The sequence below is a fragment of the Puntigrus tetrazona genome, chromosome 1, assembly GCF_018831695.1.
Source record: "Puntigrus tetrazona isolate hp1 chromosome 1, ASM1883169v1, whole genome shotgun sequence".
Lineage (NCBI taxonomy): Eukaryota > Metazoa > Chordata > Actinopteri > Cypriniformes > Cyprinidae > Puntigrus > Puntigrus tetrazona.
The window spans coordinates 26395681-26409151 of NC_056699.1; the positions used below are offsets into that span (position 1 = coordinate 26395681).

Here is a 13471-nt window from a genome sequence, read left to right on the forward strand (position 1 = left end):
AAAGCGTGGGACAGATTGGGGGTAGTGGTTCATTAGCATATTATTACCCCGGCATGTGGCACCCCGTATAAAACTGGCGGCAGGCGGCCTCGCTCCAGATACAAACGCACAGAGTCCGCAGGAGAAGGACGTGAGGAGGGATGTTGGACCAGTGACGAACCCTGGTTTATAATCAGACCAAGAAGGAACTATAAGAATACGCACGAGCATCTTTTCAACTTTTCTTCTCCGGCTTCTAAGGATTATACCATTCCGACGGAATTCAACAAGTCCGTTTGTTTTAATTTTGGGACTTCTCTCATTTGGACACACTTTTTGTTTTCGGGGGAGAACTGGGAATTCTGTCGCTTTGTGCGCACTTGACATGAAAGGGAACTGCGTTCACGCTCAGTATCTTTCGAAAGCACGCCTCTTCCAATGAATCAGTCGGCGAAAAGAAAAGGCGTTTAATACGAGGGATCCCCTGACTGATCTGGGAGCAGCCAAGTTGCTCAGAGACTTTCAATAACCTATTTATTTATTATTTATTCATCATGGGACGCTACTTACTGTTGCTCTTCTCCATCATGTACATGCTGCTCTGCCAGGTAAGACTGACTTCTCACTCGTGTGTGAATCTAAAGCGGTGTATTAATTGCGTTCACTTTTAGATCTAAAATTCAAACATTGCTTCTTCTCCAGGCGTCTTCCTCAGGCGTCTTCGAGCTGAAGTTGCAGGAGTTTTTGAACAAGAAGGGTGTGCAAGGCAACAAGAACTGCTGTAAAGGTGGACTGACCGCACCGTACCAGCAGTGCGAGTGCAAGACTTTTTTCCGCATCTGCTTAAAACATTATCAGCCCAATGCATCCCCGGAGCCGCCCTGCACCTACGGAGGCACCGTCACCCCCGTGCTGGGCTCCAACTCTTTCCAAGTGCCAGATACCTTACCGGACGGCTCTTTCACCAATCCCATCCGGATGAATTTCGGTTTCACGTGGCCGGTGAGTGCCGATGCACCGGCTTTGAGAAGCCGTTCAGAAATAATAATGCTCACCTCGTTTTCTCACGGACGAATCTGTTTTTGCTGTTGCAGGGAACCTTTTCTCTGATCATCGAAGCAGTGCACGCTGATTCCAAAGAGGATCTGACGACAGGTATGTGGTCTCATAGCAAAAAAAAAGAATGCTAATGTGAATATTTTTTCGAGTTGCATTACTGAAAATCATCTTCTACGCAGAAAGTCCAGAGCGCATCATCAGCACCATGACCACACAGCGGCACTTGACTGTGGGCGAGGACTGGTCTCAGGACCTGCACAGTGTGGGTCGAACCGAGCTTAAGTACTCCTACCGCTTTGTGTGTGATGAGCACTACTATGGCGAGGGATGCTCAGTATTCTGCCGGCCCAGAGATGATGCATTCGGTCATTTCACCTGCGGAGAACGTGGAGAAATCATCTGCGATGCCGGGTGGAAGGGCCAGTACTGCACAGAACGTGAGTTAAAATACTGTGTGCTAATGTAGTAAATGTTGCATAAAAGTACGTATATGTAATTGAAAAACTCAACCCCGATTCGAAAAGGCTGCATGTAACTTTTTTTAGAAAAGAGAGGGAGAAATAGCAAGGAAAAAACAAAGTTAACGGTTACGAACAACTTGTAACTAATACCCCTGCCCCCCACACTCACACTCCCCCTTCCAGCCCACTCTCACAACACACCACTTGATTTATTCCAGTCGGGAGGAGGAAAGTTTTTAGGAATAATCTCACGCGTGCCATAAATTTACATGCTGGCTTCCTATTGGTTGCTCCCAGAGTGGGCCGGGCGCCGATTGGCTGGCGTAAGGGAGGTATTGTTTGAAGTGGGCAGCTGCCGGGAGTGCGCAGACAATGGAGCAGCTGTCGCCCGCTGGCCGCGCATACACCAGCTGTCCACTCTTATCTTCCCTACCCGGAGACATTGAGAGCACAGGAGGGAAAAAAAAAGTTTTGACCCACAGTGAAGAGAGGGAGGAAAGAAGGGTCCCCTTGTTTGTGAGCGCCCTATTGTTGTCATGTGTTAAGCAGAAATTCTTCAGTGGTGATTAGGAGATTTGAGTATTTTTTAGCAAGAGAGACTGCTAATAGGTTTAAGTGACCCCACCTCCTCTTTATTTGACATAAAATGTTCTAGTTAGGATTTACAGAAAACAAAGTCAAAATAAGAAGATGTGCACGCGTGTTCTTAACGCAGGTGTTTTGTCCTCCATACAGCAATTTGCCTTCCGGGATGCGACGAGGAACATGGCTTCTGCGAGAAACCTGGAGAGTGCAAGTATGTTCATCTCGATGTTTACATCATTAGCTGTTGAAATCACCTTAAGGGTTGATTTTCTAATCGGGCGATTTGTTTACTTTGTGCATCAGGTGCCGAGTGGGCTTTAAAGGCCGCTACTGTGATGAGTGCATACGTTACCCAGGATGCCTTCATGGAACCTGCCAGCAACCATGGCAATGCAACTGCCAGGAAGGCTGGGGTGGCCTCTTCTGCAACCAAGGTAAGAAAGCAAGCAGATGAAAGACACACAAAAGATCAAAGGAAAGCATTTAGAATGGTCTTAAAAGAGTAAGCAACACAAGGATGTTTGGTAGAGAGGAGAGAGGCTGGCTGAAACAAAGATATGGGATAGATATTCAAGCGTGCAGCAGCTGTCCAGCTGCGGTCCAGCCATGTGTCACTGCTTTGGGCCAGATTAATCCACATGTGCTCAACATATGTCCACCTCTGTTACAGATCTGAACTACTGCACACATCATAAGCCCTGCCTGAATGGAGCCACTTGTAGTAACACTGGTCAGGGCAGCTACACCTGTTCCTGTCGGCCAGGATTCACAGGAGCCAGCTGTGAGACCGAGGTCAACGAATGCACAGGAAACCCCTGCCGCAATGGAGGAAGTTGCACTGTAAGTTTGCCAACATGTAAATGAGACTTGTACACTATGCACCACCAGTGCTTTTGCATTAAAACACCCGTTCTCGTTCTTTTGCTAAGAATCCCATTCCTTTTGTGTTCACAGGACATGGAGAACACCTACAGCTGTACTTGTCCACCTGGTTTTTATGGCAACAACTGCGAACTTAGTGCCATGACATGTGCGGATGGGCCATGCTTTAATGGTGGACGCTGCGCCGACAACCCCGATGGTGGCTACTTCTGCCAGTGTCCCACTGGATACGCAGGGTTCAACTGCGAGAAGAAGATCGACCATTGCTCCTCCAGTCCATGCTCTAACGGTATGATGCACTTTTGGATTTGAACTTCGTGAATCTTTGATCAAAAGCATTCCAAAATCTCACTCTCTTTCCTTTTTCGGTCCACAGGTGCACGCTGTGTTGATCTGGTGAACTCATATCTGTGCCAGTGTCCCGAAGGGTTCACGGGCATGAACTGCGATCGTGCTGGGGACGAGTGCTCGCTGTACCCCTGCCAAAATGGCGGGACTTGTCAGGAAGGAGCCAGCGGTTACATCTGCACATGCCCACCTGGATACACCGGACGGAACTGCAGCTCACCTGTGAGCCGCTGCCAACACAACCCCTGCCATAATGGCGCCTCCTGCCACGAGAGGAACAACCGCTACGTGTGTGCCTGCGTTCCGGGATATGGAGGACGCAATTGCCAGTTCTTGCTTCCAGACAGAGCATCCCAAATCGCTGGTGACGTTCCCTGGACTGCCGTGGGATCGGGGGTCCTGCTGGTGCTGTTGCTGGTTGTCGCATGCGCTGTGGTGGTGGTTTGCGTTCGCTCTAAGGTTCAGCAGCGCCGACGGGATAGGGAGGAGGAGGTCGCCAACGGAGAAAATGAAACGATCAACAACCTCACAAACAACTGTCACCGAGACAAAGACCTGGCCGTGAGCGTCGTCGGGGCAGCACCTTTAAAGAACATCAACAAGAAGATCGATTTTCACACCGATCACGACGACTTGAGCATGACAACAGAGATGGAGAAGAGGAGCTACAAGACACGGCATGCGCCTGCAGACTACAACCTGGTTCATGAAGTAAAATACGAGGTGAAGCACGAGGTGAAACTGGAGCACACTGGGAAGGAGATGGCGGCGAAGGAGTTGTCTGAGAGCTGTGAGGATGTAAAGTGCCAATCTCTGCAGGACTCTTCTGAATTTGAGGAGAAGCGCAGGAAACGTCTGAAAAGGTAAAAATTAATCTCGTCCAGGATAACGATTTCTTCCTTTGAATGTTCACTTCCTCTCGAATGCATGCACCGCTAACATGCTTTTATTTTTTCTTCACAGCGATGCATCAGAAAAGTCAAAATATTCAGAGTCGAGGTATTCTGAATCAAAGTATTCTGAATCAAAGTACTCAGAATCGAAGTATTCAGAATCAAAGTATTCCGATTCGCTGTATTCCGAGTCAGCATGTGCGTCGGCATGTGCATCGGCATCCACGTCGGCTTGTGTCGACACCAAATACAAATCCGTCATGGTGATGTCGGAGGAAAAAGATGAATGTGTAATTGCAACTGAGGTGAGTGTCACACGTGGTTGACTTTATACATTATGCAAAGACAGTATGTCCGCTTAGCATTCTTGCCTTGAATCTGAGAACCAACTAACAGGCGCTTTGTTGTCTTTTACCATCTCAGGTGTAATGGGCCTGCAGGAAGCCGATGCTCATTGTGTCCTATGGGAGACATTTTGAACTCCCTAAGAAAATGCTGCTGCTCGAAACCTGGTGGAAATGTCCCACCTCATGACTACTGCTGCTGAGAAACTAAGACTGATTAACTGATATTCAGGATGAGCTGGTTCTCTGTACTGAAAGAGGCACAGGCAGTGGTGGCCTGTAGGCTTGGAAGCTTGTGGAAATGCTAATGATGGCAGGAGTGTCATTAAAATTTCAAATGTAGTTGTAAAATTTACCTGTAAAGCCATTATAAAGGTGTTGGACAATATGTGTCCATTTTTAAATGTTTTTTTAACGTGGGTTCATCACACGAGAATGGCATTAGGAAGGAAATAAAGAAAGAGAAGAGAAAACAAGGAAAGTAAAGTATCACAGTGTTTTGCCATGTGATGTCCAATAATGTGTCAGCATTGTGGCAACGTTTTAGCAATATTTTGGCAACATTTGCTGGTTTTCCGCCAATAATTCCCACAGGCTTTTACTGTGTCCAGAGACTGCACCAAACATTAAGGATGTTAAGGACGTAGTTTAAAATAAATGTGTCACAAAATGTTTTGCCATTGACTGTCTTGACACCTTGGTGAAGATGTGATAACATTTTAGCAATATTTTGGCAACATTTGCTGGCCCCACAAGTCAGTGTACAAGGGACTACATCAAAACGGTGGATGTTCAGCCATACTGGCCTGTCTTGCACTGGGTTAAAATGTCACATGATGTCATATCCTGTAACATGACCAGTGGAATCTATGTGTAAGTGCTCAAAAAAATCTCAAAGTCTTCCAAGCCTCCGCTTTTTTGCATTATGGTTTAGAAAATGTATGTAATTTGTTTTTCGACGTAAAAAAAATAAGTTTGTGTTGTTGATGATGAATAATATCCTTGTTTGTATGTTTTTTGTTTTCTTTTTTATAACAAGAGTTGTATGATTTAAGTTAATTTATTTTTATTTAAGTTGTATTTCTAAATATTTGTAATGTTTTTAAGATTATTTAAGTTTGCGTTTTTCCTAAGTTGTTCCTGTTACTTGCAAAGGCACTTCGGGTTGCTGGGATGTTTTGAGAAAAAGTTATTTAAAGAAGGATTGTAAAAAATGTTATTAATGCTATTGTTTTCATTAACAGGCTTTTGTTTGATTTTCTTTCTCTGAATGAAGTTTTAGCTTAAATTATTTTTCCAAATAAAGATTATGAACTATCGAAAGTTGTTCGTTGTTTTAATAACTCCACCACACACTTCTGTGATTTAAATACAGCAGCTTTCCGTTCGTATTTGAATGGTGACACCATTCTTAAAGCATTTTCAGCCTAAAAAAAGACAAACTTATGAACCACCAAAAACAAACTGCAAAACCTTTAAAGTGTTCTGAGATGCTGCTAAATTGGAGCCTCTTTTCTTGTAAGCCTCTTTTGTGGTAGTTTGCGTTTTCTTTTCTCTGTGCTGGATTTATGACTTCTATGTGTACCACTCTGTAAGGGTTGGAAATGGTTCTTTAGAAAATGGGGAATAGATTGGGATGCGGGTTCTTTATAGGGATGAGAACGAAGCTAATCATTAACATCTGCTCTGGCCCCTCGGTCACCCCATACTGGGCTATTCATGGCTTTACCCCACATTCTGCCTGCCGAGGGTGCATCGCTCAAGAGAAGGGCCTTTGAGAAACGCCGTCAAATAGCTGCAGGATGTTTACAAGTTTTCCAACCAGACTAGAGAGAGAAATTTAAGGCTTTGGGAAGGGGGGAAAAAAACCCTGAACTAGTTGGCACATTTCCTAACTGGATCAAACTATTTGGCAGGTGTTTTGGCGGGAAAGTCTTACTTCGTTTCAAACACACATTACCAAAACAACCAAAAACAAACTATTTTTCTTATGTTCTCTTGAGCTATTCTAGAGAAAGCTTATATGAGATTTTGTATCCTAACACTGATGCAGCTAGAGAACAAAATGTCTTTTGTTGAGGCTTTATGGCTAAACATTAAGCTCGAGGAGAAGTTCAGAGGAGTTCTGGCTGAGGTCTCTTACAACACTCATCAATGGAGCTCTGGGGAACAGGCAGAGTCACACAATGTAGCGGCGGACAATAGCCGATACAAAAGGGCACCATTTGGGAGAGGCAGTGTGTGCCTATGAATGGAGGGAAGGGAGGGGGCAAAGAACGACAGATGTTGTCTGTCCTCCTGTGTCAAAGCGTCCTGCAGGCAGAAAACACCAGCTAGACCCCACATGGCCATGAAGGAGAGGCACAATGGAGACCCTTCAGCTCACGTCTCTTGGTCTTCTCTGATATTTCGCAATGTAACTTTAAACTATTTCACACAGCTCTATAAAGTATTTCGCTTGATTTAGACATTCATCCCAAGATCAATCAATAAAATCTTTGTTTTGTACTGTTTATAACACTTTTTTACACCATGAGCAGCGTCATTATTATTACTGCTCATATTTAAAGCCCTAACACCTAGCAACCTCGTGGCAACACCAAGGTGGCCACTCAGAACGCTCTAGCAATCTCATATCAACACCCGGCAACAACTTAGAACTTCTTCATAGCAACAGCCTGCATACCATCCTGGCAACCACTCAAAACACCCTAGCAACCTCATAACAACTCCCCAGAAACAAAATTAGAACACCTAGTAACATCCAGACAACCACTCAGAACACCTTCACAGCATCACCCAAAAAACTGTTCAGACAATCGTATTAACATTATAGAAACACACCCTAGAAACATCATAGCAACTCCCTGGCAACCATTTAGAAAAATCTAGCAACCTCATATCAACGCCAAGGCAACCATTAGCAACATCACATCAGCACTCTGACAACCATTTAGAGCACCTTTATAGCAACGCCCTGGCAACCACTTAGATCACCCTAGCAACCTCATAGCAACACCCCGGCAACCACCCAAAACATTTCAGCGTCACGGCGGTGTTTCGCATGGACAAACACCACTCACATTTACTTTGGAAAGTGCGCAACAAAATGAAATGATTGCATGTTTGGTTCCTTTGTGGCCTTTTACAACAAAATTGTAGCGCAATCGCAACACTGCTTTCGCCAGAAGGCCTCTGCTAAGTGCAACCCAAGATCAAGCTGGCCAAGTGTTCTGCACTTCAATTAGCACCAGAGCTCGAGCTGCCATCAGTGTGACTTCATGGAAAACAAAGAGGGGAATAAGAGGTTTGCTCTGTGATCCCGTTGCATTTTAATGAGCCGATCATGTAGAGTCCTGAGGGATCAGGCGGTAACACTATATTCCAGCACAACACCGCGATAAAATACGAAACAGCAGCACACTCGAATCGCAAAGTCATCAGTCATGTCCAGCTGAGGTGTCTGTGAGAGCTCGGCTCACGTCCACCGACACTGGTTACTTATGCGCCGTTACCCGCCGGGTGAAAAACTAACCGGAGAAGAACAAGAGCCAGAGCTGGAAATAACCGAGGAAGACGGAGGATGAGAAAGAAGAACATGTGAACTGGGAACAGGAGAACAAGGAAGCAGACTCGGGTGCAACAGGGACAGCGCAGGTGTGATGAAATAGTCATGAGGAGAGGCAGAGTCTAGCTTGAGTTACACCTGCCACTCCTAAAGTAATGAAGGAAAGAGCCAGAGGAGGAACGCCACAGAGATGGGGAGAAGAAGGAGAGATACAAGACGCCGGCGAGGGCATTAGCGAAATCTCGGGAGCTTTGAGAAGGTTTGTGGAGTGTTTTATATGTGCACCTCTGCTATGGTGTTGATTGTAATCCATCACTGCTGGTTGCTTTAGTTTTACATTAAAGGGCACATGTTTTGCTCCCCTTGCATGTCTGCGCTGTAAGCTCTTGCCTCATACGTGTATGCAGATGCTAAACTGAGTTATTGTGAAATGTAACATTGCTTGGTTAGTAGCTCGAGCTCTGGCATGAAAACCATCTAACCTTTAAGCCTCGAGGAACTTGTTTAACCCACGAGCTACATTAAAATATCCTGTTTCTGGTACAGATCCTGCTAAGATTGCACTTATCGCTGTATTTAGGAGTTAAAAGTCTCTACCTTCACCTCGGAGAAGTAAATTATTCAAGAGCACTTGGATTCCGCCACAATCTGCCAATCAGGGAAATTAAGGTGATGTGTCCTGAACAAGCAGACACTCTGATGTCAATTTGTTCTTCGCTACCTTGTCTCTTAACAATCCAGCGTGTGTGCGTTGTTCAGTTGAAGGGGCTTCAGAGTAACTAGATGATCTAAACAAAAAAAAAAAAAAATGGTTTACATTCAATGTAACACTTTAGTTTAGAAACTATTTTAGCTGTTAACCATTTACTCCACATTCCTAATCCTACTTAATACCTAAATTTAATATCTATCTTAGTAACTGTCTATAAGCGGCAAATTAGGAGCAAAAGGTGCAGTTAATGGTTTGTTAGTGGCAAGAATTAGACCACGTGTGAAATAAAAAATAAAGTTTCTCCTTTGATTTAGATGCGAAGTGGAATGGGAAACTATCTGATTGGGTTTTTGCGTAACCAGGTGCCCAAAGTATATTGATTTTATTTCAGCTGGCAATATTTCTTTTTAGTTACCACTGTTTAAGTTTACCGGTGTACCGTAATAAATAAAACAAAAATAGAAATTAAAATACATGTATTTAAATTTTAGTAAAACAAAAAAAGACAACTGAGAAAACAAAAAACAACTTAATGATTAAAAATGTGAACAAATTAAAAAAAGAACACAAAATCATCAGGTCAAGAGTACTTAAAAACAAAAAATGGGATTTATGCGTATTCTTTACATTGCAATAAGGAAATAAAACAAACAATGTGTTAAAACAAAAATGAAATAGAAATGAACCCCCGGTTAACGATCATTCCTTCGTTAAATAATGCAGTGAGAGCATCATTTACATGACCTTACATTTTTACATTTTGGCACACATCTGTTTCTTAAGATCAGTATCATTCTCCTTAAGCTGTGAAGTTGAACACTGTTGCAAATACGTCAATGTGTTATCTGACCGTAACTAATTCAGATAATGGATGAAGATGAAGACTCATTAAAGAGTGTTGTGCCATCTGCTGTAATCTACTACTAATCAATTTTTTCTGCAAACCAGGAACAAGCACCAAAGAACATCAATTTCAAGTCATGTTATGTTATTTTATAGTTATTTTGAATTCCATGCTGCATTATTCCACAGATACCATAAAAAGTTAATGTGTGCACAAAAAGCCAGAAGAATAATCTGAATGTGTTTTATGCGCAGCACATGCAACAGCTCTAGAACAAATAGTGGACCTGAAGGACTAGTCTAAAGGAAGAGCTTTAACATAAAGCATGACTCGACTGGAACCGGCACTTCAGCGCTCAGAAAGCCGCTCTGTGATAGAAATGCAGAGCAGAAGAGGGAGCGCCAACACAAGCAGACGAGGAAGCGTCAGCGTGAGCAGAAGAGGAAGCGTCAGCCAACACACAGGTGATATTTAACACTGCAAAGCCTTACATCAAATTATAATCTGAAAAGTATTTTTTTTACATGAGAAAAAGGCACAAACTGAGCATAATATGTAATTTGTTGTAGTTGATATTATTTATATGGCCAAAAAGGAAAGAGGAAATTGTGATTGCAAGGTAAATCAAGGAGATCTTTATTACAGTAAACAGACTACTTGGTTAAAAAGCTTATTTCACTTGTCACTTTATATTTCCAAATATGTCTTTGTAGCCTGATGGATCATATTTGAAACTCACACTTCAACATGGTTTTTATTTTTAAAAAAAAATGTGTGGAAAATCAAGTAAACCAAAGCTGCTTCTTGAAAAAATAACAATTTAATAACAACTTTTATATTTAAAATTCATACAAACGGCCTTTTGCTTGGTAAAAAAAAAAGTATAAACTGTAAGAACAGGTGGCATGTTTCTATAAATAGAAATTTGCAGATAAATTATGATACAGTAGGCTTTACAGGGGAAGACTGTTGAAGTGAGTTTATATTAGCATATTCTCGCTATTGACAAACCGTTAACGACTTTCGCCGCAGTACACTGCTAATTTCCTGTTTATTAATAGTGAGTAAGCTATTTGTTAAGCTTGGGTATTGTAGGAGCTATAAAATTGGCGGTAATTCTTTCCAAATGCACACTTTTTTTGGGATCATTTATCCCAAATTGGGAAAAATCTATGATATTCCGCATTATACAGTAAATTCCATTCTTTTTCCAGGTTCTCCGCAAACAGAGACTAGAAGAGAAACGGAACAGAGCAGCAGCCGCGCCATTTTTAAAAGAGCCAACCGCTTCCTCTCACGGGACAGGGAACAGGAAAATGGCAGTTCTCCCGCTCCGGTGCGCTACTTCGAGAGGGGCCACCCTCTACCAGCCAATCACAGTCCTGAGCGCAAAGCCGCAATCCCCTTCCGAAACCCCGACTTGGGTCTCCCGTCCTATAGGAGGCGCTACGACAACCTCAGCAACGAGGTAATGAGCGGCCTCTCCCCACAGCGACACATGTCCTATTCAAATTTCAGACGCGGGGACAGCCAATCCCGTGCAAGCCCTCGTTCCGGCAGCCCGAGATCCACGAACGTCTCTCCGCAGAGGCGAGGGGAATCGCGCAGCTCGTCCCATCGCCGAGGTTCCACCGGACACCGGACGTCCCACACGTCCTCTCGACAGCCTTCTGGGAAATGCACTCCATCGCGGAGACGGGATTCGGTGGCCACGCGCACCACGTCTCCCTCGCGAAGCACGGGCACGAATAATTACGGGGAGTCTTTTAGCCCCGCCCACAAGAGAAGCCCCTCCCAGAGCTCCTATGGACACAGCTTGGATTCTGAAAAGCTGTATAAGAATCTCAAATCAATCGCGAGTTCGGCGGAGTCGGACGCCTCAGAAGAAAGGAACGGCTGGTCGAAAAGAAATTCTGACGTGGAAATCGATGGCGATTATAATGAACGCAAACACAGTGGTCGCAGCAGCCGAAAGAGTGGTGGACGCAATACTGGATACAACAGCCGGGATTTCTCTCCAAAAAGAGGCTACTCTGATGACAAAGCAAGCCGTGGCAGTCGAAACACTGGTTATAACAGTGGATCTAACAGCCCTGGTGCCTCAACGCCTTATCAAGATTACGATGAACACAGTGTGCCAAAACACGGCACTTCGAAAAACAAAAGCCGCAGGAATGGCAGATACTCGGACACCTCGGACAAGCAGTCCAGGTCTGATTCCCGCCATTCTCTAAGCCCCACCCACTCCCCTCTAAGCCCCGCCTCACCTGTATCAACACCTGCATCAAGGCGGAGCCAGATTCAGGTTCCGTCCCCGGATTCGCCCAAATCCCAATCCTTAATTGCAGAGACGGACAAGCCGGTCAATGACCGGAGCAGAAGCAACATCAGGCGGGGCTTGGAGGCCCTGATTCTTTCTGAGAACACCAGGTCTTCCAGCCAACCGGCAGTGCCAGAGATGACCATTGAGGACTACGTGATCATTGCAGATATTCCTCGATCTAAGCTGTACCCCGAGGAGGAGGAAGCGGTAATAGTGAGGAGGAGACCGCAGAGCCGGAGCCCTCGCAGAGACAATCAACACAGGTCAGAGATTTGGAGAGCGCAAGCACTTTTCCACTGACATGGTGCTGGTGTTAATGAAAAAGCAGATGTCTAATCTGAATACTTTCACTGGGAAAAAAAAAAAAGTTCAATTACGTTAATTACAGCTTCCATCTAAACTACATTTAAACATCTAACCATTACGTAGGTTTTGGCAGATGTTCGGCAAATCAAAATTACTGGATGCTAAAATAAGGTCAATTATCACAGGTTTCCAATCTTTTTTCAGATTTATCGATTGTATATATATATATATATATATATATATATATATATATATATATATACATTTGGTTTTGAGTGAATTAACCTTAATTAATTTTGGTGTCCCTAAAAATACATTTAGTGCAATCAAAAAATATTTTTCCTCGGCCCCAGTGGCCCCAGTAGCATCCACTTCATCTCCCAAACCCTTTCCCATCAAAGCACCGGCATCATTTCAGCGGCGACGTGAGTGCAAGAGAGAGGAAACCCTGTCGCTAAATTCTGCTTCTCTTTCCTGGGGTTAAAGCTACGGGGATGAGAGATATGACTATGAGCGAGAGGTTACAGAAGAGCGAGGCAGAGGAAGAGAAAGAGAGAGGGGAAGAGACCGCAAAGAGAAAGAGCGAAGACGTCTAGACAAAGAGACGGGAGGCTCGTCAAAAGCCAACAGCACTGCATCAGGCCATTCACAGGTGCCTGAGATTACGCTTTCACACACTTTATAAATAAACAAAAGTATTAAATGGCACACTTGGGCAGATGATAATATTGTTTTGATGTGTATGCAACCTAGTAGCCACTAAAAAGACCTATCTGTAATAAGTTACAAGTTACCCTATTTAAAAAGTAATAAGATCTAATGTTTTCAACAGTTAATCATTTCCAAGCATGTAAACCGGGCAGGGTTGACCTTACGGTAGTGCTCACCGATTACCTATATCACTTGAATTAAAATGATTATAATTGAATTTTAAAGTACAGCCACCTCTTTTTTTATTTTGAGATCATTCTGAGGTTAAATAGGCCCAGAGATGTATTATCGTAGACATTAGCTATGATACAGTTTTTGAAATTAAATCTTAGCCATAGCTAGGAAACACTGGCTAACCCCATTAAATTGCACATTTAAGTGCAACAGATTACAGCTACTATTATTTTTAAATAATTCATTAAATTACGTAATTCAGTTACTCCCCCAACACTGACA

General features: G+C 43.7%; 1 protein-coding gene across 1 annotated transcript; it reads left to right on the top strand.

The window, feature by feature from the left end:
* dla (deltaA) lies at nt 1-5851 on the top strand. Its single transcript, XM_043228781.1, has 11 exons — nt 1-587; nt 682-981; nt 1074-1134; nt 1218-1475; nt 2235-2295; nt 2388-2518; nt 2755-2924; nt 3039-3255; nt 3343-4177; nt 4278-4512; nt 4631-5851. The coding sequence occupies exons 1-11, from the start codon at nt 534-536 to the stop codon at nt 4634-4636; spliced, it is 2328 nt and encodes a 775-aa protein (XP_043084716.1). The 5' UTR covers nt 1-533; the 3' UTR covers nt 4637-5851.
* The last annotated feature ends 7620 nt before the right edge of the window (nt 5852-13471 follow it).